General features: G+C 36.0%; 2 protein-coding genes across 2 annotated transcripts; both read right to left on the bottom strand.

Moving 5' to 3' along the window:
* Positions 1-107: 107 nt before the first annotated feature.
* LOC114243693 (putative defense protein 3) lies at positions 108-3,810 on the bottom strand. Its single transcript, XM_028175278.2, has 3 exons — positions 3,381-3,810; positions 1,576-1,786; positions 108-329 (listed from the first exon to the last, which is right to left on the bottom strand). The coding sequence occupies exons 1-3, from the start codon at positions 3,577-3,579 to the stop codon at positions 239-241; spliced, it is 501 nt and encodes a 166-aa protein (XP_028031079.2). The 5' UTR covers positions 3,580-3,810; the 3' UTR covers positions 108-238.
* A 134-nt stretch (positions 3,811-3,944) lies between these two features.
* Positions 3,945-15,661, bottom strand: NGR-B3 (neuropeptide receptor B3). Its single transcript, XM_028175251.2, has 10 exons — positions 15,297-15,661; positions 15,091-15,222; positions 13,739-13,939; positions 12,793-12,964; positions 12,228-12,350; positions 11,158-11,417; positions 6,875-7,079; positions 6,423-6,630; positions 5,049-5,229; positions 3,945-4,757 (listed from the first exon to the last, which is right to left on the bottom strand). The coding sequence occupies exons 1-10, from the start codon at positions 15,360-15,362 to the stop codon at positions 3,996-3,998; spliced, it is 2,310 nt and encodes a 769-aa protein (XP_028031052.2). The 5' UTR covers positions 15,363-15,661; the 3' UTR covers positions 3,945-3,995.
* Between the last annotated feature and the right edge of the window lie 3,481 nt (positions 15,662-19,142).

Genomic DNA, 19,142 nt, shown 5'->3' with positions numbered 1-19,142 from the left:
TATTTTTATTTAAATAATCTATTCTGAAATAATTCTCCAGTTCCAAGCTGAAAACGAACACAAAATTAAAACCTTAAGTCTTTGGTTGTTAAATAAACTCAGTTCAGTTCGTTAAATTACTTTTTTTGCATTCAGTTAATACATTATTTGAAACGTGACGTCATAGAAGATAATTAAGGTAACGTAACTGAAAAAAAATATATACAAAATTGAACTCATTCAAATTGTGTGTCTACGTTCAGCCCAATATTTGGAGTTGTGCTGCATCTTGAGGCGCCTCTGCTATGAGATTAGACCAAAACGTGCTGTAGTTCTTCAGTACAGTTCCCCTGAAAAAATATTTTAACGGGATAAACATATGCATAGGATGTGTGTGATAATAATAGCATTTAGTTTTGTAATATAGATCCATTTATGTTTCATATACATATGTCCCTCTGATATAACTAGTCAAAGATGTAATTTCATAAGAGAATATAGTTGATTATAACAATTAAGTATTATTTTCTACTTTATTAATTTAAAATCCATACACTAAAAAAATAGATAACACTGAATCGATAAGTTGGTACTTAACGTACCTATGGCTTAAAATCATGTGAACATTAATCACGCTCATGACAGACATAACGATTCGTCGATTCTATTACACAACACATTTGCAGTGAAAGGAATATATGTTACGGTTCAAAGACCTCATTATAAAGTATGAGTTAATACCACAAGCACGAGCACTAAATGCGATTAACTTTATTTTTAACGAAAAATGAATATAAGGAATACATTTCGGTGCTTCTCAGAGTTTTCTTAACGTAATAATAAGTCATGCAGACCGTTTCACTAAAATTATCTTTTAAACGAAATGCATAATATTTTGAGAACTCAATTACATCTCAAAGGAACATTAAAGCTTTTGGCCTTGTAGAAGACGGCTACTACATTTGTGATGCAGTGTGGTTCGATACTGAGAAGGGCACATTTTTCGATTTTTGTTGCACATAGAACGATCTCATGGTCCATCTAATGTTAAGTAGGTTGGAGCCTACAGATATCATATGGTGAATGTTGTCACCCATCTTGAAACTCGAGGTCCAAACCTCTATTATATTGAATAGCTGCTGTCCCACCGTTCAAACTAAGTAATCGGTGTGCTTATAATACGCAAATTGACAAACTTTGCGAGCTTAATTTTTATTACTTTGTTATTCGTTTCACGTTGAAATCGTTTGTGAACGTGTTAAAAAAAAAAATGTTACCTGCCTGTGGGCTTAGAAGAACTGGTGGTAGGACCTCTTGTGAGTCCGCACAGGTAGGTACCACCGCCCTGCCTATTTCTACCGTGAAGCAGCAATGCGTTTCGGTTTGAGTAGGGTAGGGTAGCCGTTGTAACTATACGGAGACCTTAGAACTTATATCTCAAGGTGGGTGGCGCATTTACGTTGTAGATGTCTATGGGCTCCAGTGACCACTTAACACCAGGTGGGCTGTGAGCTCGTCCACCCATCTAAGCAATGAAAAAAAACACCGGTATATTACCACACGAGTGTACGAGTCATTCTTCATTGAAATACTTACGTGAAATAAACTCTGCCCTGTGCGTCTGGGGGTGCCCTCCACAGCAAAACGGCTCTCAATTTCTCTTTAGGGTCAGCATGAGTGATGGACGAACATTCAGGATGTATCGTCGTATTAGGTGCGTTTTCCCAGGTGCCGATCCACTGATCAGTATCGATGGAGCGGGCTTGTAAAAAGAAGCCCTTAAACGTGTCTGCTCCTTCAATCGTTACTGCAAAGTATGTATAAATGATAGATATACGCGAGCTATTTCAAAGACCTAAGATGCGGAAAATTTTAAAAACACGTCTGTACATCTGTACTTTTTCCCGTCTTTTTTATTCCCTGCTGTTATATTATAGGAAATAATTATTTTAATATACAAAAAAGTTGATATAACCAAGAATTATATTAATGGAATTTCTGTTTATGTGTCCATTTATAGCACTGTCTCATTTATTCATAATAAAATTAGAAAACAATAATTTAATCTACTAGTGGCTGACATCGGATCTACGTTGATGACATTTATCAAATTAATACATATTGTTATCATAATCAAGTCAATTTCTTAAAAAGTGCTTAGATAAAATACACCACAAGAGCACATATTATTATGGACAAATTGCTGATTTTGAATTTAATATCTTGATGTGAAACCCCATCGATTGGCATAGTTACTGTTTCGATACAAAAAAGCGGCATAAAATTAAAATAGTTTTCCAAAAAAATCCAACTGTCTCAATCATGTAGGGCCTAAAGGCTTTATATATTTTATGACTCATAATTGAAGATAAGAAGAGTTTGATATAGGATTAAGGTACGCATATCAAAGAACAGCTTACGGTAAAGTGGCTCGAGGTGACCAGAGTCAAAACTCTGACGTCATTTTAGGTCACTTCTACATGACAAATGGATTTGTTTAAATTGAACTGGTAAATGATCTTCTATATCTAATGCGTTTTTCCTTAAAAACTAATAGTATTGCACATTACAAACCGGTATATCTACTAGTATAAGAGTGGCATGACCTACAAAAACCCGAACTTTCGTAAACTTACGTCCGGTCGACTGAGTATGTGTATGGTACTTCTCATGGTCGATTTGTAAAGAGTACGATATCTACAAAAATGTGTCATCATGCCAATTACGTTGTTCGTAGCGAAGATTTTTGAATTTTCTGGTGTATGTTAGGACCCACTTAATGTGAAAATCCAACCCCATTGATGTTTTTAACTTGAGACATGAGGATGAAATCTCAATGGCATTGGAATAAAGGATATATTATACTCATAACAAACCTAACACGAAAATAGCCGGGGCTTTGGTAAAGGGTTTGTCGTATTGTTAGAATACGAATGAAATTACTGAAACATCGATTTTTATTTTTATTATTGGTATTAATAAATAACGTTGTAAATTAATTGAAACATTTAGGGTAAGCAGCAGAGAAAAAAATATTACCTACTCAGAAACGTTCTAAAGATAACATTCTTCATGTTTTGCCCTAGAGCATGTAATCTTAATGTCCATTGAGATAATTTCTGTTTTTCCAACATAATCTTGATTCGTGAATAATAATATTATTATGTTTATACAAAATCGAGGCAGAAATCACGTGTTGTTTACAACCTTACTTATGGCAATAAAATTACTTAATAAATGTAATATTTGAATTCGCGATTATTTTAAAAATTTTTGGGTGTTTTTAACTTGTATTTTTTTGGGAATTTTTCCTCATGTCTATGAAATTAGATGAACCATCATACTTAAACAAATTCAAAATTTATAAATGCTAAAATATAAGCTTTGAAAGAAAAACAAACCTGTAATTGGGGTATTCGGACCAAATAACATCGATGAAGCTACAACTCTGTACGGTAGTGAAGATATTGGTTGTGTTCTGTGTTGTCCATGATTAGGCTGATTCTGCCTCTCCTTTACACAGGTATCTATAGGTGCACCATCCGGAAAACTTTGTACACCCCAACATAGCACCAATGCCACCAACAGCTTAGATATCATTTTTATATTTTGATAGCTAACAGCATAAGGAACTACACTCGACTGTTCGCGGGCCCATACCACCACCTACTTATGTAAGCTGCGTTTGAAAGGATCCCGATCTCAAACAAGTTGACAGATCAATTAATGGTCGCCGGAGGTTCAGGTGTGCCGAAATACCCATATTACTTCTCATATTTCGTAAACATTCGTATCTTAGTAGCTAACCTTACCTACACATGTACTATTAATCGTTGAAATAGAATTACTTTTACATGTGATCGACATTCGTTCTTGCCAGTTGCTGGTTTAGTAATAAAACAATTACTCTAATAGAAAAAATAAACATTTTATTTTCAAACTTGTTTCTGAATTTGAATTTATTGATTCCAATACAAAACATTTTACATTGATGCTTGATGCAAAATAAAATGGTGTTACTCATTTAAAAATATAATCTTATCTTCGCCGTTTCTATTTGGACACAGACGTTCCGGGTCTAAATTAGGTATACTTAGGTCGTTTTTATTTTCAATACACTGCATTATTTCTTCCAACATGTTTCCGCTGTCATCTGCGCTTGTTTTTGTCTCAAAGTCAGCGTCATAATCTTCGAAATCTTCATTATGTTCACCGATATCGTGTTTCGATAAATTGTTCTTCTCTGCCTGTTCATTTTTTGAATGTTTCATTTCGTTACACGATTCAGGAATATCAGGAATGTGACTAGCAAGATATTTGTTTTCATTATCATTCAACGAATTGTTATAAATGCTGCTATTTGGAGACGAAACGCACCGAATCCATTCTGGACAATCAATAGTGATACTCGAGGCGTTGGTAAAATTGTAATAATCATCAACTTTAGAGCGACCCTTTGGATCATTGTCTGATCTATCCAACGCATCGTAGCTATCATTATTTACGCTGTTACTAATAGTTTCATAGACCGGTTCTATGATTTCGACCAATCTTTCACTAGGTTGTATAGATATTATTTCAGCGACGTGCAGTTTTGGTGCCACAACTGCGTATTGTTCTTTTAAGATGTCCCCTTGGCTTGGTATACCGGTGCTGTACGTCATTCTTCTACCGGAACTAGGGTCAACGCTCATACTTGGATGGGTTGAATCTCGTCGAATACGAGAAACTACGGCACTTTCAGTTTTCTTGTAAGTAGCTTTGATTAGACTTCGAACCTGTATGATAAAAACAAGAGATAAAATATAATGTCTACAGTGGTTTTTATTTATTTAAATTTGACGGTAGGCTTAGATTAAATTAATTTAGTTCCATACATTAACAAAAAAAAAAGACAAAATAGGTAAATCTCTGTTTTATATCATATTCCGATTTTACTAAACCTATATTTTGTTGAGTTGATCTGCTTTTAGTTAACTACATAGTATATTTATCATAGCAACCCCTTAAAATATGTCCTGATTACGCTTAAGTATTTAATAACTGTATTTTATTCTCCAAGACCTTACCTCTTTGTTTATATAACAGTAAAGTATTGCGACGATGAATCCTTGAAGCCCCTCCACCGTGTATGACACATAATAATAAATTTGTTCTCCAGTACAATCTGTTGTGTTCGGCCTGAACGCTGTGAGTAAAAACTGGGTACCGAACAATGGCATCAAGAATAACGTTGCTTTTGTTGTACTCCTGGGAACGGAAGGGAATAATAGGAATAAAGAAGCGGAAAGCATTTTGTTATGCATTAGTCAAAAGATGATGTCAATATGACAATAGTCGGTCAAGCTATTATCAAATGGTATGCGATAGAGGATCCCTCGGACTTCTTAATAATTTCTCATCATGTAGCCCCCCCTTTAGACAGGAGGTCGAATTCTCAAATGTATTGTATATCAAACATTTTATTCGTAAAAATAAACACAAAGATGTTTGGTGATCGAAACAAGTGGGATCCAGGATCCTGAAGAGCTGACCTCAAGTATGAAAAGAACAAAATCAGGACTAGTTAAAGAAGTTCGTTGGATTTAGAATTATAATGCAAACTTTTTAAACCTTAAGCATATTTTGGTGTTCCAACTATTAAAATTGTAAAAAATCTTTTATTATAAATGTACATTATCAACATTTGTGAAGTATGTTAGTTCCATTAGAACATCTCGGATTCCCAAGGTTATAAAACTTTTATAGATCAACTTTTGATCAACTTACGCAATGCTAAAAACTCGAGATTGAAATAATTCATAATTAGTAGGTATCTACAGACATTGACCCACATTTTAATTATATGTATTTTAGGGAAATGAAACAGTTACGTACAAATCTCGGATCGTAACCCACATTGTATATAGTAGATTCTTTAGAGCACTAAATACAAAACTTTAGTTATTTAGCCAAAACTGAAAGCATTTCAAAAATTATTTTGACAACCTACAAGCGTAGCGTGCTTAGCTTTTACCAAAAGTACTTTTACTTCTGATTAAAGAAATTAGCAATGTTTCCGATATTTTTTCCTACCTATTCGCTGGTAGCCTGAGAGGCTATTTCAGCTACGATCAGACGGATAGGTGAGCCCATGGGCTCGCCTTAGAAAATTTGCTAACACTAGCCCTATCAAGAGCAGTGCTTCGCAGAATCTACCACCGGATCGACATTGCGACCCATTGAGAAGATCCGGCGAGAAACTCCGTGTGCTGTGTCTAAGGGTTAGTTCGATCATCGTAATCGACGAGTTCCACGGGGTCGGTGACCGTTGCTTGAGGGTCTAAAAGCACCGACGTAGCTAAAAGACCGTATGATACTACACTTGTATAAGGCATGATTGAACTCTTTCAGATACTACTGAGCTCACGTAGAGAATCGTACTAAAAAGTGTTCATACTTACAACTGATGAGAGTTTTCTTTATTCCTGATTTTCGTCAATAGAACTCTCAGGATATCTCCAAAGAGTACTGTGTTCACTAGCAGTATGGCAACTCTAGGAACATCAAGTATCCATTGCACATGCTCAATGGTGTAGACAAGCCAGCAGGAATGATCATTGTGAACCGCCATCACTGCTACCCATGCTATTACTGGAGCTACTGCAATCACTGAAGGAACGTAATTTGTTATCGTAATGATGGTTACTCGAATCTTTTCTTATTCACAATCGTTTCCGTAATACATGACAATTTAAAAAGTTGGGAAGAGCGAATCTAAAAGTACCTAATAATATGGTTCATCGATATAAAATGCTAAGTAGTAGTTCAGCAATTTTTAGGGAAAAAACGGTTTAATGTAAGCCTATTCAGATATTTCTTGATGAATCACAATGGGAATAAATGTATAACCTACCAGCCCCAATCGCGTAAAGCGATTTAATATTAAGTTTCTGTTTGAAGACAGCTACTATGAGACGGTGTAGGTATATGCCTTCAACCAGCATGCAGACGAAAACAGCGTTGCCCGCAACTCGCTCACCGATTGCAAGGAAACGACAAGCTAGTCCGTGAATAGTCATCACGGTGTCTCCTGTATTTTGCAGTTCATCTAAGTAAATCTGTCGAGTTAATTTATGAAATTATATATGTATTACATATAATGAAAACCGGCCACGCTTGGCTTGGTATCTATAACTATGACTTAATTTTTAAAGAACTCGCCAGCTAATTGCACTTTTTTTTTATTGCTTAGATGGGTAGACGAGCTCACAGCCCACCTGGTGTTAAGTGGTTACTGGAGCCCATAGACATCTACAACGAAAATGCGCCACCCACTTTGAGATATAAGTTCTAAGGTCACAGTATAGTTAAAACGGCTGCCCCACCCTTCAAACCGAAATGCATTACTGCTTCACGGCAGAAATAGGCAGAGTGGTGGTACCTATCCGCGCGGACTCACAAGAGGTCCTACCACCAGTAAAAGTATTGTTGACATCTACCGTTAGTAATCTTTGTTGATGTACATATGATACGAAAGAGTTTCACGGCAACCGGAGTAAAACATACGTTACAAAAGTAATTGTCAAAGATTAAATCGTTTAATACAAGGCACATGGTACAGGAACTGTTCGTATTTGCTGAAATTACCCGCTGCCGCCTGTCGCCTGCTAACGTTAACAATAAGCTTTTTTATAGAGCTGAAAAAATGTCAATCGGAACCGCGGTGCAATCGCAAACTTGAATTGAACATTAAACTCGAAGACACAAACAAAACTACAAGTACATTTATTAACTAACATTTTTTTATTTTCTTTTTATTAATTACTGTTTACACTAAATGTTCCGCGCACGTGGCTGACCTTATCACATGCGTCTTTAATATCACATTGTGAGTCTGAGAGTCAACACGTACTTGCCACGCTATCACTTGTCACATGTACTTACTTACCTATAGTTTTTTTGTTTGTTAAATTAATATTAATTCAATATAATTACATGACTTTTGTACCATTAAACATATTATTTTAAGGTCAAAACCCTAACACCTGTTCCAAAAAAATCAGTCGTCGGGTGGAACAGCGCAAAAAAGGACTTATAAATATGTTGATATGATAAGTTTTAACTAGAGGTCCCGCAGTAGTCGAAATTCGACTATAATTAATTGGAATTGTAAGTTTGTACACTGTTATGATTGTATTTTATACTTCTATAATCACAAATTTCGCCAAGACTACACTATAAAAAATATTAACAAAGACAAACAATATTTAATCTCAATTTGACAACAGACGTCGAGAACAAAAGTTTGACAATAAATAGTATGCATGTGTGTGTGCGTCAAATACATGGTATGTAGTGTGTGTAATGTTTTCTTTATTGATTTAATGTATCTTTTAGGAATAATTAAAAAAAAAAATTAGCATTGTGCACTTCTTCTCTATATTCTATATAAGTGTGGAAAATTTCATACTCCTCCGTCCGCGCAATTTTCGTAAAAGGGATACAAAGTTTTTGCTTCACATATTAATATAAGTTTTAATGATTTGACAAATTATTACATTAGGTTCGAAGCTCGGCGACCGAACATGGCCAAAAAGCAACTGACGCAATAGTTTGTATCAATCTCTTTGAATTGCGCCAAGCAACAAACAGTGCCACCACTTTTGGGATCATTTTTATAGCGATTGACAAACAAAAGTAATACCGTAATTAAAATTAATTTACCACTTAATCTCGCGTTTTTCATTGTCATGTTATTGTTTCCGACGCTTCGAATACTTTACATTTATTGTGGTCACGGACGACGTCGTCATCGATACGTCGATGATAATGTTTATTATGTTGACAATAAAACACGCGAGATTGAACCGTAAAATAAGTTTTAATTATAATTTTACTACTCACAAAAACTGAATACTTTAGTTTAGTTTAGTTTAGTTTACTGAATTACTTTATAGTAATAATAATGTTTGTCGGTCGCACTACATCCGATCTCATCTACGATTCTTTATACAAAACATATTGAATAAATATTATTGAATAGTTTTAGTATCCAATGTAATGCAAATAAGAATCCATTTTGTGAGCGGCCAATGGTTTTCGTGACATGACCGGTGGCTTCGCTTCAGATTACGCAGGTATTCACAAAACATGAACTTCCTTAATTGATAAATACGGTTGACGATCAATATGACCGTACCGGGGACGGGTTTTGATGGATGCTACTGCAAAATGATTGTTATAGTTAACATAAACATTTTTACTGTACTTAGTCTAGGATGGTTTAGGTGGATGAGAAGGCGAGGTCGGCGCACACTTTCTGTTAAGAGGCTTCAGAAATCTGTAAACGATTGATTGCTTCCCCTAATATCAACACAAAGATCAGTCTCAATCATAGGTAAAGAGTAGGGGACTCTATATATTAAACTAGAACGCGATGCTTCACGGTGAAATGCCTAGGGATGGGTCTACCATCAGTAGACGCAGGAGGTTTTATTAGCCCACTAAGTTTCTGGCCGGATCTTCTCTGTGGGTCGCGATTCTGATCCGGCGGTAGATTCTGCTCTTGCTAGGGCTGTTGTTAGCAAATACTGTTAGATTGAGCTCGTGAGCTCATCTACCAGTCCGCGCGTAACTGGAATAGCTCCTTAAGCTCCCAGCCAATACATAGGAAAAAAAGTTAGATAAGTAAAAGTTGAAGGTTTGATCGCGTTTTACATGGTAACTATCATCATTTCAACAAATTGTATTGTTGCTATCCACTGACTCCCGAATAACACAGTATGTTATTCTATTGAGAAATCGAATCCAATAATATTTTGTTTCTCAACAATTTAGTTGCGCAGGGCGCCGCGTGTTATCGTTATTGTTATCGGGCGAATTTATTAATTGCTGCATGATTTTTCGAAATGATTAACTTCCTTTAAAAATGTATCGTGAGATAACGAATTTCCAACAATCATTGAAATAAATTATGATTACACTTATATTCATTACAGCTTCTCGGCCTTTTGACTACGATAAAAAGTTCTTTTCAGATAAATATTAAAAAAAGAATCTCAAATACAGAAAACTGCTTGATGCGCAAACAACAAAACTCGGTCATCAAGCAAAAGTTTCCGCTGTATTGGGCTTTACTAAAGTTAAAAGATTCCTAAATGTATGGTCGACGAAAAACACAATACATATTTTCTTAAATAAAGTCTGAAAAAAATTCTCAAGTACCACGGCTTAATAAGATAGTTTGCGCCAACGACACCGCTATAGTACTTTTGGAGATGAATAAAATATTAACGTTGAAGAAAGATTTAAACATATATGTATTTTTATTCCAGATTCCATACCGTTTTTTACGTTGAAAATAGATCGTATGGTGTAAAAATTTTCATTGAAAAATGTTTCGGAAATGGATGATCTTTTTTTTGTTGTTGTTAGATTGGCCCTTCTGTTCATCCATTCGTTCCATTTTGGCGCGGTGTTTGAGTGGCATCTGTTATTTAGATTAACTACAGGGCTGTTTTGACTAAAAATGTTACTGAAAGATTACTTTTTTTATTTCCTTACCTATGCTAATAGCCTTGAGAGGCCATGTCAGCTTCTCCTTGGCGTTTGGGTGAGCTCACGGGGCTCTAACCGGGAGTGTTGCTAACATTGGCCCTAGCAAGAACTTCAAAACTTACGGTGAATCAATTGTGCAAAAACATTTTATTTTATTTCTCTTGTAGGCAGACGAGCATACGGCCCACCTGATGGCGAGTGGTTATCGTGGCCCATGGTCTTCAGCAATACTAGGGGCAGAGCCCGTGAAGCCCTTGCCTACCATGGTATAAAGGATTCAAAAGCGGTGGAGATGTGATGGAAGAGTTGCCTCTCTCTGGTGGGCCATCAACGTCTGCTATTGAAGTTAACATCGCGCAAGTGAAGGAAACAGTAACTGAACTGAATATTCTTTCTATCGTTGATTTTTTCTACATAAAAGTCGCACAATTAATTTACCTAATGAAGGAATTTTTTGCAGGTGAACTATGTGAATCATGTGTAATAAAGAATGAAGGCTAGCGAAACTAGTCGACTCGACTTTTATAAAGTCAAAAAGCCAATAATATAACTTATAAAGTTAATAATAGTATTTGTATACGAGATATGTATATGGCCGGTAAAACTATTTTAATACATTATATTAGCACAAACACTTACCTCATTTCTACTGATTATGACGAATGTGTTCCTCAAAATAATCGCAATCAGTAGATTTCTGTGAAGCGCAACTCTTGTGATTCGTAAACGTTTGTAGAAGAAGAATATGAAGACCGCAGGAAGGCAAGACGCGACGGAAATGGACAGCATGGCGATATGAAACCTGTATCGTTGCACTAAACGAGGCGTGACACTGCAAGTATTGTATATCGATTCGACTTCCCATGTTCCGTTTTGATAGCATTCCTTGCTGCTGAAGTCTAAAAAATTATCCAATCCAATAATATATTATAATTTGTTATAATCAGCAAGTAAATGCGTCAAAATGACTATAAGACTTAATTTTCTTAAACTAGAAACACTAGACTAAATTGTTGTGTTTTTATTTACATTAAATATCCTTTAAATAACAAAAATCCTATTGTAATTTTTATAAGTATTTTTTCCACATCGCATTTCATAAATCCAGAGCCTAATATAATAATGGTCTCAGATATGGAGACTCCGACCATCATCGGCCTACAGCATTGGTATCCTCATCCTAAGCTCTCTTCTTCTTTTTAGTACTGGTGATAGCTTGTTGTGAGCAAGTCACATGTCAATCATATGTCGGCGCTTCGCTAACCATTTAGGAAAGAAACTCTGTTCATCAATCGCAACTTCCTTCTTGTTTTAAGACGGGGCCTTCATGTCTACAGGTTTTTGCAGCTTCCTAATATGCCATTTATCTATGTTTTTTTTTTTATATTGCTTAGATGGGTGGACGAGCTCACAGCCCACCTGATGTTAAGTGGTTACTGGAGCCCATAGACATCTACAACGTAAATGTGCCATCCACCTTGAGATATAAGTTCTAAGGTCTCAGTATAGTTAAAACGGTTGCCCCCAACCTTCAAACCGAAACGCATTACTGCTTCACGGCAGAAATAGGCAAGGCGGTGGTACCTACCCGTCCGGACTCACAAGAGGTCCTACCATCAGTGGTGTCAACAAATAAATATCACGGTTCAGTTGAAGAAAGTTATTTGGAATCGATATTTATATTGTTATTTAAAATAGAAAGCTCTTACGGTTACAAGATGGCCCTGTATTCGAATAGGCAAATTCCGAACATACTGCGCTAGAAACAGTACCAGCTTCTGCAGCCATCCAGCACGTCCAACCGTCAAAGGTAACGCTACATTCGTTTTTATCTTTAAAAAAAATTGATTTTTTTTTAACTATGGCCTTTAATATATAATATAGTAGTATAAGAATTCTTCCTATACTCGTAGACCGACTACAATATATTTTTTTAATTATCACACTGCAAATACTCTTAGGGCTATAGTAAGATTATTAACTCCAATTGGCCTTCAATTTATAGTCATTATATATGAAACAAACACGCCTGCTAAGTTTGTATCGCGGGCGGTAAACCTGGGCTCTTTTTGAAACCGGTGTTAGATTTTATTGTAACTTTAAAAAAATAAACGTTTCTTATTATCCAACTTGAAATAATTTGAATTTAGAATTTTGTATGATCTATATATCTATATATTTGTTGTTGGTAACAAAAAATTAAGGAACTACTCGTTACACTGCATTTAGATTAAACGAAAACCAGATCAAATCAATATGTATTATTTTAATTACCAATAGAATTAGTATCCTCGAGCATGTAGTGACTGCAACAATCTTGGGCAGCGTAGAAGCATCTTTCCCAACGCCCATGAGCTGATGGTATAATAGCCTCTCGTATTATATTTGCGACTTCTGCAAAACTGGGGTCGAAAGGATAACATCCACAAGTACCATCTTCTTTAGGCTAAGTAGATAAAAGCGCCTTTAGTAGGTAATTTAGGAACATTTAAGTACACAAATATTGGACGATTGCATTAATTAATCATGAATTATGTAATCAGGGAAAAATCACAGACATGATCATTGGGGCCCAAACTAGGATTCAATTTACAATGAGAACAAGATACTGATGTGTGATGTGCATAGTACAATAAATGGTGCTAAAATTACGAGACTATAATAAATACATTGACCAGTAGTCCACAGCAGGACGCTGCCACTCAATATGGAAGAAAACGAGGCCGTAGATTCAATTCTATTGAATATCATCTATCAGCCCTTCAAAAACAGAAATAGGCAAGAATATTAGTAGTACCTAACCGTGCTGCCTACAATATGCATTACCACAAGTAATTACACTTTAAAAAAATATATAATTGTTTTAATCACAAAATTATCCCTTTCACGACGGAAGATGTTTGCATCGCTTGATTCAAATACACAGGACAACTTATCATTTACGACACAGCGCTTTTTCTAGTCATATACGTGTAAACTACAAGTCGTGCTATGTTTTAATACAATTTATTATTATTCTTGCATTTGTAATCTAAAATAATAACACACGATAGATTTACACGGATCAAAGAATGGACTGTGTCAAGCGACCTTTAATGTAGGTATATTGAAATTAAATACTTCAATCAATTACTGTGTTCTCTCGCAAGGGCTTATTAGGGCGTCTTTACTATATCTTTGTTATTTTTATATTAACTGTATAACCGTAAAATTCACTTACAATTTCTAAGCAACGAACTCGATAATTGCGATAGAAACACTGTGAAGTGTTCATTGCATTGGCGCCACCCACAAAAAGGAAACTCGGAGTGTAGATGATACAGCCTCTACCAGCAACCCAGCGGAAGACCTGCTCGTGATAGTCTACATTCCTGTAGTTACAAGTCTTATGTGCTTCTGGAGGAACTCCATTTAACGGCTCCTAAAAATTACCTCAATACTAAAACGCCAGTTATTCAGTTATAGCAAACTATCACGAACATACATTTTTATTATTTATATATCCGATGTAGGCTTACATCATCCTGTTTGAACTTTCATTAAATTTTTTTTATTGCATTGATACGGGCATTCAGCCCATTTGAATAACCGAAATATACTCTAAGAAATGAGATATACATTTCAATTGGATTGTGTGTCTCTTCAAGCCGAAACGCGCTGCTGGCTCGTGGCATAATTTTTTTTTTGTTTTTCCTACCTGTGCTGATAGCCTTGAGGGCTATTTCAGCTTACCCTAGCGTGTGCAGGTGAGCTCACGGGGCTCAAACGGGAGAGTTGCTAACACTGACCCTCGCAAGAGCAGTGCTTCGCAGAATCTACCACCGGATCGGAAACGCGACCCACTGAGAAGATCTGGCGAGAAACTCAGTGGGCTGTGTCTGTGGGTTAATTCGCTCGTCGAGCCCTTCGTCGCAAGCGACGGGTTCGACGAGGACGGTGACCGGTGCTTGTAGTGCCTAAAAGCACCGTTAATGGATCAAGAGGATCCGTAATGACGTGTGGCATAAATAGGCAATATTATGGTACCTACCCATGGGGACTTCCATTACACCTGAGATACCTATAGGCTCCGGTAACCGGTTGACACTAAACATGCTCTCGTCAACTAGTGCAATAAAAAAGCTATAAAAGTAAATACACTAATTTTACTAATTGACTCTAATTAAAATTATCCCATTTGTTGTGTGAATAACTGGAATGCTTGTAATGAAAACACACTAATAGATTAATATAATATTGAAAAACGTATCAACACAGGATATTTCATTTTATTAGTAGATAACATCTAACATTGATAACATACTTTATTATATAAAGGAAAAGTATTTACTAAGTGTTCTCTTCTTATGTTGCCGTACAGGGGTATTATAGTTACCTATTTATTTAATAAAAGACAACTTCAAAAAAGAGACAGCTTATCTCTCCCAACGATAATGCCGATGTCCGTGAACCACAAAATCATTTACCACGTTGTAGTAAAAGACACAATTTGAATCGAGTCATTAATTACTTCAAAACATTTCTTTTAAAGCGGATACTTTACAAGTGTAAAGGCTATATATACCTACACACCTCACAGATATAAAAACTTTGTCTCTCGCAAGTAGGTGCATCCTCCCGTATGGCCACTCGGCTTCCTCGTTCGTGCCACAAATCCAAATCTCCGTCGAGCAGGTCGAAAGCGTCGTCGGAAAATGACTCCCCCTAGAACCATCATCCATACACATTCGAATACGACGAAGACTTCATTTATGTCACACAAACATCATTAAAAATACCTTTGTCAGAAAAACAAATAGTATCAATAGATACAAAAGGTCTTCGACACTACAGCAGCGAAACATTTTTCAGAATACTACTAATATTGTCAAGTTGCATGATGAATGTCCGAAAAGTTAATTAAATATCGGCAAAAACTTTATTAACACTTCACTAAACATTAAAACGATTAACACTGAATCCTGTCGAGCATCGAGTCAAACATTCCAGCACGAGTAAAATCCATAACAGCTTTTGTCGATTGTCTTCATCGCAGCGTATTTTGATTTGCGACGACGTCCGCACTAATAATTGCGCCAAACAATTCGTTGTTTACAAATTATCTGTATCCACAATCAGTTGATATCACGAGATTAATAGATGTGTAATATAAATACAGTTATTATTAGAGTTCCCTTCGATGAATAAAACGAGGAAAAACTGGTTAACGTTAAGTATGTAATTCTACGCGAAATTTATTCCCGAAAATAATAATGTATGGGAGTATCTATTTATGGATAAAACTTAAATTAAAATATGTATTTAATAGATTATGTACTACTTATTAGATTATGTAATCTTAATACGTTATCAATTCATATATAATTCAATGTTATTAGAACTTCACTTTTTCAATTTATTATTGTATGTAAAATTATAAGACTAATACGGAATCTTTAATTGTTCATATCATTTCAACACTTTTGAACAGAGCGTGACAAAGCTGTGATTTGCGTCATGATCTTATCGATTTATATTTTATTTCTTATTCATTTTAAATTATGATTAGATTTTTTGTAAGAAATTCATACAAATGTTTCAGTTTTGTGTTTCATTGAAAGATTTCCTAACACACTAGATACAGATCAAGCTGATGTCAAATAAACTGGTGGTAGAACGTTATGTGAGTCCGTTCGGGTAGGTACCACCATCCTACCTAGTTCTGCCTTGAAGCGGTAATGCGTTTCGGTTTGAAGGGTGGGACGGCCATTATACTATAAAAAGTATGTGACAGTGAGCTCGTCCACCTATCTAAGTAAAAATAATAATTAAAAAAAGCGCCTGCTGTACTTCCTATAGAGCGACACGACAGTGCTGCTGTTCAAATTCAGGCACTTTTTTTTTTCTAATCCTAAACCTGCATAACCCATATTCACGAATTACTTCTACATGAAAGGAATTACATATTGTATCATCCGAGCAAAAATTATAATTTATATATTTACTAAAAACAATTTAGTGATAAAACTTTAGTGTCAAGGTTAACGGTCGCATCTATGTTATGATGTCTATGGGCTACGATGATCATTTAACACAGAATAGAGCGTGAACTAATAAACTGTTTAGAGCAATAAAATAGAAAAATAACGACAACTAGAACGTTATTAAGGCTCGAGTGCACGTAAACATGTGAAGAGTCAAAAGGTATCGTTAAAAAAACATGAATACGAAGATAACATGAGACATGAGCAGAATATAGAAGAGTTTACAACCAATATATTTTATATACAACTCTAATATTAATTTCATCGGTGTAAATAAATAATATTCTAGTTTTATTTTATTTTTTATTGCTTAGATGTGTGGACGAGCTCACAGCCCACCTGGTGTTAAATGGTTACTGGAGCCCATAGACACCTACAACGTAAATGCGCCACATACCTTGAGACATAAGTTCTAAGGTGTCCGTATAGTTACAACAGCTGTCCCACCCTTCAAACCGAAACGCATTACTGCTTCACGACAGAAATAGACGGGGCGGTGGCACCTACCCGTGCGGACTCACAAGAGGTCCTACCACTAGTAATTACGCAAATTATAATTTTGCGGGTTTGATTTTTATTACTCGATGTTATTCCTTCACCGTGGAAGTCAATCGTGAACATTTGTTAAGTACATATTTCATTAGAAAAATTGGTACCCGCCTGCGGGATTCGAACACAGGTGCATCGCTAGATACGAATGCACCGGACGTCTTATCCTATAGGCCACGACGACTATTAAAACACTTTTTAGTGGACATACTATTTTTATATCAATTTACAGAAGCAATATGCTCATATATTTTCCTACCTGCCTAGCTCCTTAGATGGATAACGCTAACTTTCTAGTTCATATTTTAAATATTGCTATAATATTATGTTTTAAACTACCCTCCTACCCATTTCTATCACTAGAAGAACGAACGTAATACACTCACCCTTACGGAGACATGAGACAGGCCTCTTGTATAGATATCAACATAATAAATACTTAAACTATAATATTTTTGATACGGTATGACGGTTTGCCGGGTCCGATAGTAGCCTCTCTCAGTTTGTCTAATAGGTATTTTTAATTGTTCTTTCTTCCAATCTTCAATCTACTTAAACTGAAAAACTAAACTAGACTAACTAATAACTAAAAGTTATAGAAGATTGCTTGGAATGTAGAAAATGCACAACACACAACAATGATCTAATCTAACTTAACTAAACTACCACTACTTATTACTACTAAATGTGTATAAAACTAAAACTACAATTGAGGGAGCCTGCCATCGGGCTTCGCGCCCGGGCTTTCCCTAATAGTTTAACAATCAAAGGGGCTACGACACATGATGACGTTCACTCGGCCTGAGTTTCCCGGATACGGAGCACCGTGATCGGGCAGGGATCGAGAGCACTCTTCAGACGGGGATTGGGCCAACCACTAGCACTTAACTGGGTCTCCATAAGGGAGAATGCCACCCTAGGTATGCAAGGATGAAGAAGGTGGTGCACAACTCGGTCCCGCGAGAACTATTTATTATGAGCGCTCCCGTGCCAGTCCGAATCTTGTGTGGACTGGACAGTAGAGAATTTTCGCGGTCTTCCCTACGCTCATCACGACGTACTGATCCAAGGGAATGGACCGATTCAGCCACTAGAGCAGAACATTTAACAACCTTAATGACGCGAAGTAGGCTCTGTCGTTGGTCAACAGCGTCAACTTCACGTTGGCTTCCACGCGTGAAAGTTCTCCCCTGAAGCACGGGAATGTCACTAGTGTAGGTGCGTAGAGGATCGGTGTCCGTATACTTGCCTGCGGAACCCCGACTGTGACAAGAAAGGTTTTGCGTTCCAGATACGACGCCAGAATGTGTGGCTTCATCCCACTCGCCCACGTTCGACAACATGGTAATCGGATGATAGCCCCCAACGCCTCAGCTCTCCATGGAGGCGCAGATCGTCGTCAGTTGAGCAGGGAGTCTACCTCTGGGTCAATCTAAGTGTAAAGAAAAACCTTTAGTATTTAAAAACATCAAAAACTCTTTAGTATTAAAAATATGTTTTTGTCTTAAAGCAATTCACTGACTTGTCTTCTTTCAGAAAAAAGAGTTTAACATAATTCAATATGTTTAAAATAATAATTTAAAAAGGTGATTAAAGGCTCTAGGTTTTTCTTTACATAAGTTTTTCAAATTGAGAAAGAGAAGCAAGCATCATACATTTTACAGCAATATTTGACGCAGGTTGAAATTTTTGAAACTTTTGATGCTTTTGATACATTGTCTTTGGTACCTTTATTCATATAATGAAATTAATTAAGTAGAATTGTCGTTATAAAATACGGATTTTTACGGACGGAAATTTACTTGTAATTTGTTCACGGTGACTAAGTAGACGTTTCTAATGAATAAAATTATTCATCGTATTCGAATAAAGAATAACAAGGAAAATTACGATTCACTAAACCATTTTACATTATTTAAAACTAGCTTATCGAACGAAAGCATTGAATTAGTAAGAGTGATAATAATAACGTGAATTTCACAACATTGTCAACAAAATACGTTATTTTGAACTATTTTTAACACACGGCATACCGTTTTCCATGATAATATC

The sequence above is a fragment of the Bombyx mandarina genome, chromosome 09 (genome assembly GCF_030267445.1).
Source record: "Bombyx mandarina strain Sakado chromosome 09, ASM3026744v2".
NCBI lineage: Eukaryota > Metazoa > Arthropoda > Insecta > Lepidoptera > Bombycidae > Bombyx > Bombyx mandarina.
The sequence above is the reverse complement of the archived record's forward strand: the minus strand, read 5'-3'. Positions and strand labels throughout refer to the sequence as shown.

Excerpts from the sequence above, each read along its gene's own strand:
- LOC114243693 (XM_028175278.2), bottom strand. The coding sequence starts at position 3,579 with ATGATATCTAAGCTGTTGGTGGCATTGGTGCTATGTTGGGGTGTACAA. Across the intron at positions 1,787-3,380 it reads TCCGAATACCCCAATTACAG|TAACGATTGAAGGAGCAGAC; the intron begins GTTTGTTTTTCT and ends CATACTTTGCAG. Across the intron at positions 330-1,575 it reads CAGGGCAGAGTTTATTTCAC|GGGAACTGTACTGAAGAACT; the intron begins GTAAGTATTTCA and ends ATATTTTTTCAG.
- NGR-B3 (XM_028175251.2), bottom strand. The coding sequence starts at position 15,362 with ATGTTTCGCTGCTGTAGTGTCGAAGACCTTTTGTATCTATTGATACTA. Across the intron at positions 12,965-13,738 it reads GAGTTCGTTGCTTAGAAATT|CCTAAAGAAGATGGTACTTG; the intron begins GTAAGTGAATTT and ends TTATCTACTTAG. Across the intron at positions 11,418-12,227 it reads TACAGGGCCATCTTGTAACC|ACTTCAGCAGCAAGGAATGC; the intron begins GTAAGAGCTTTC and ends ATAATTTTTTAG.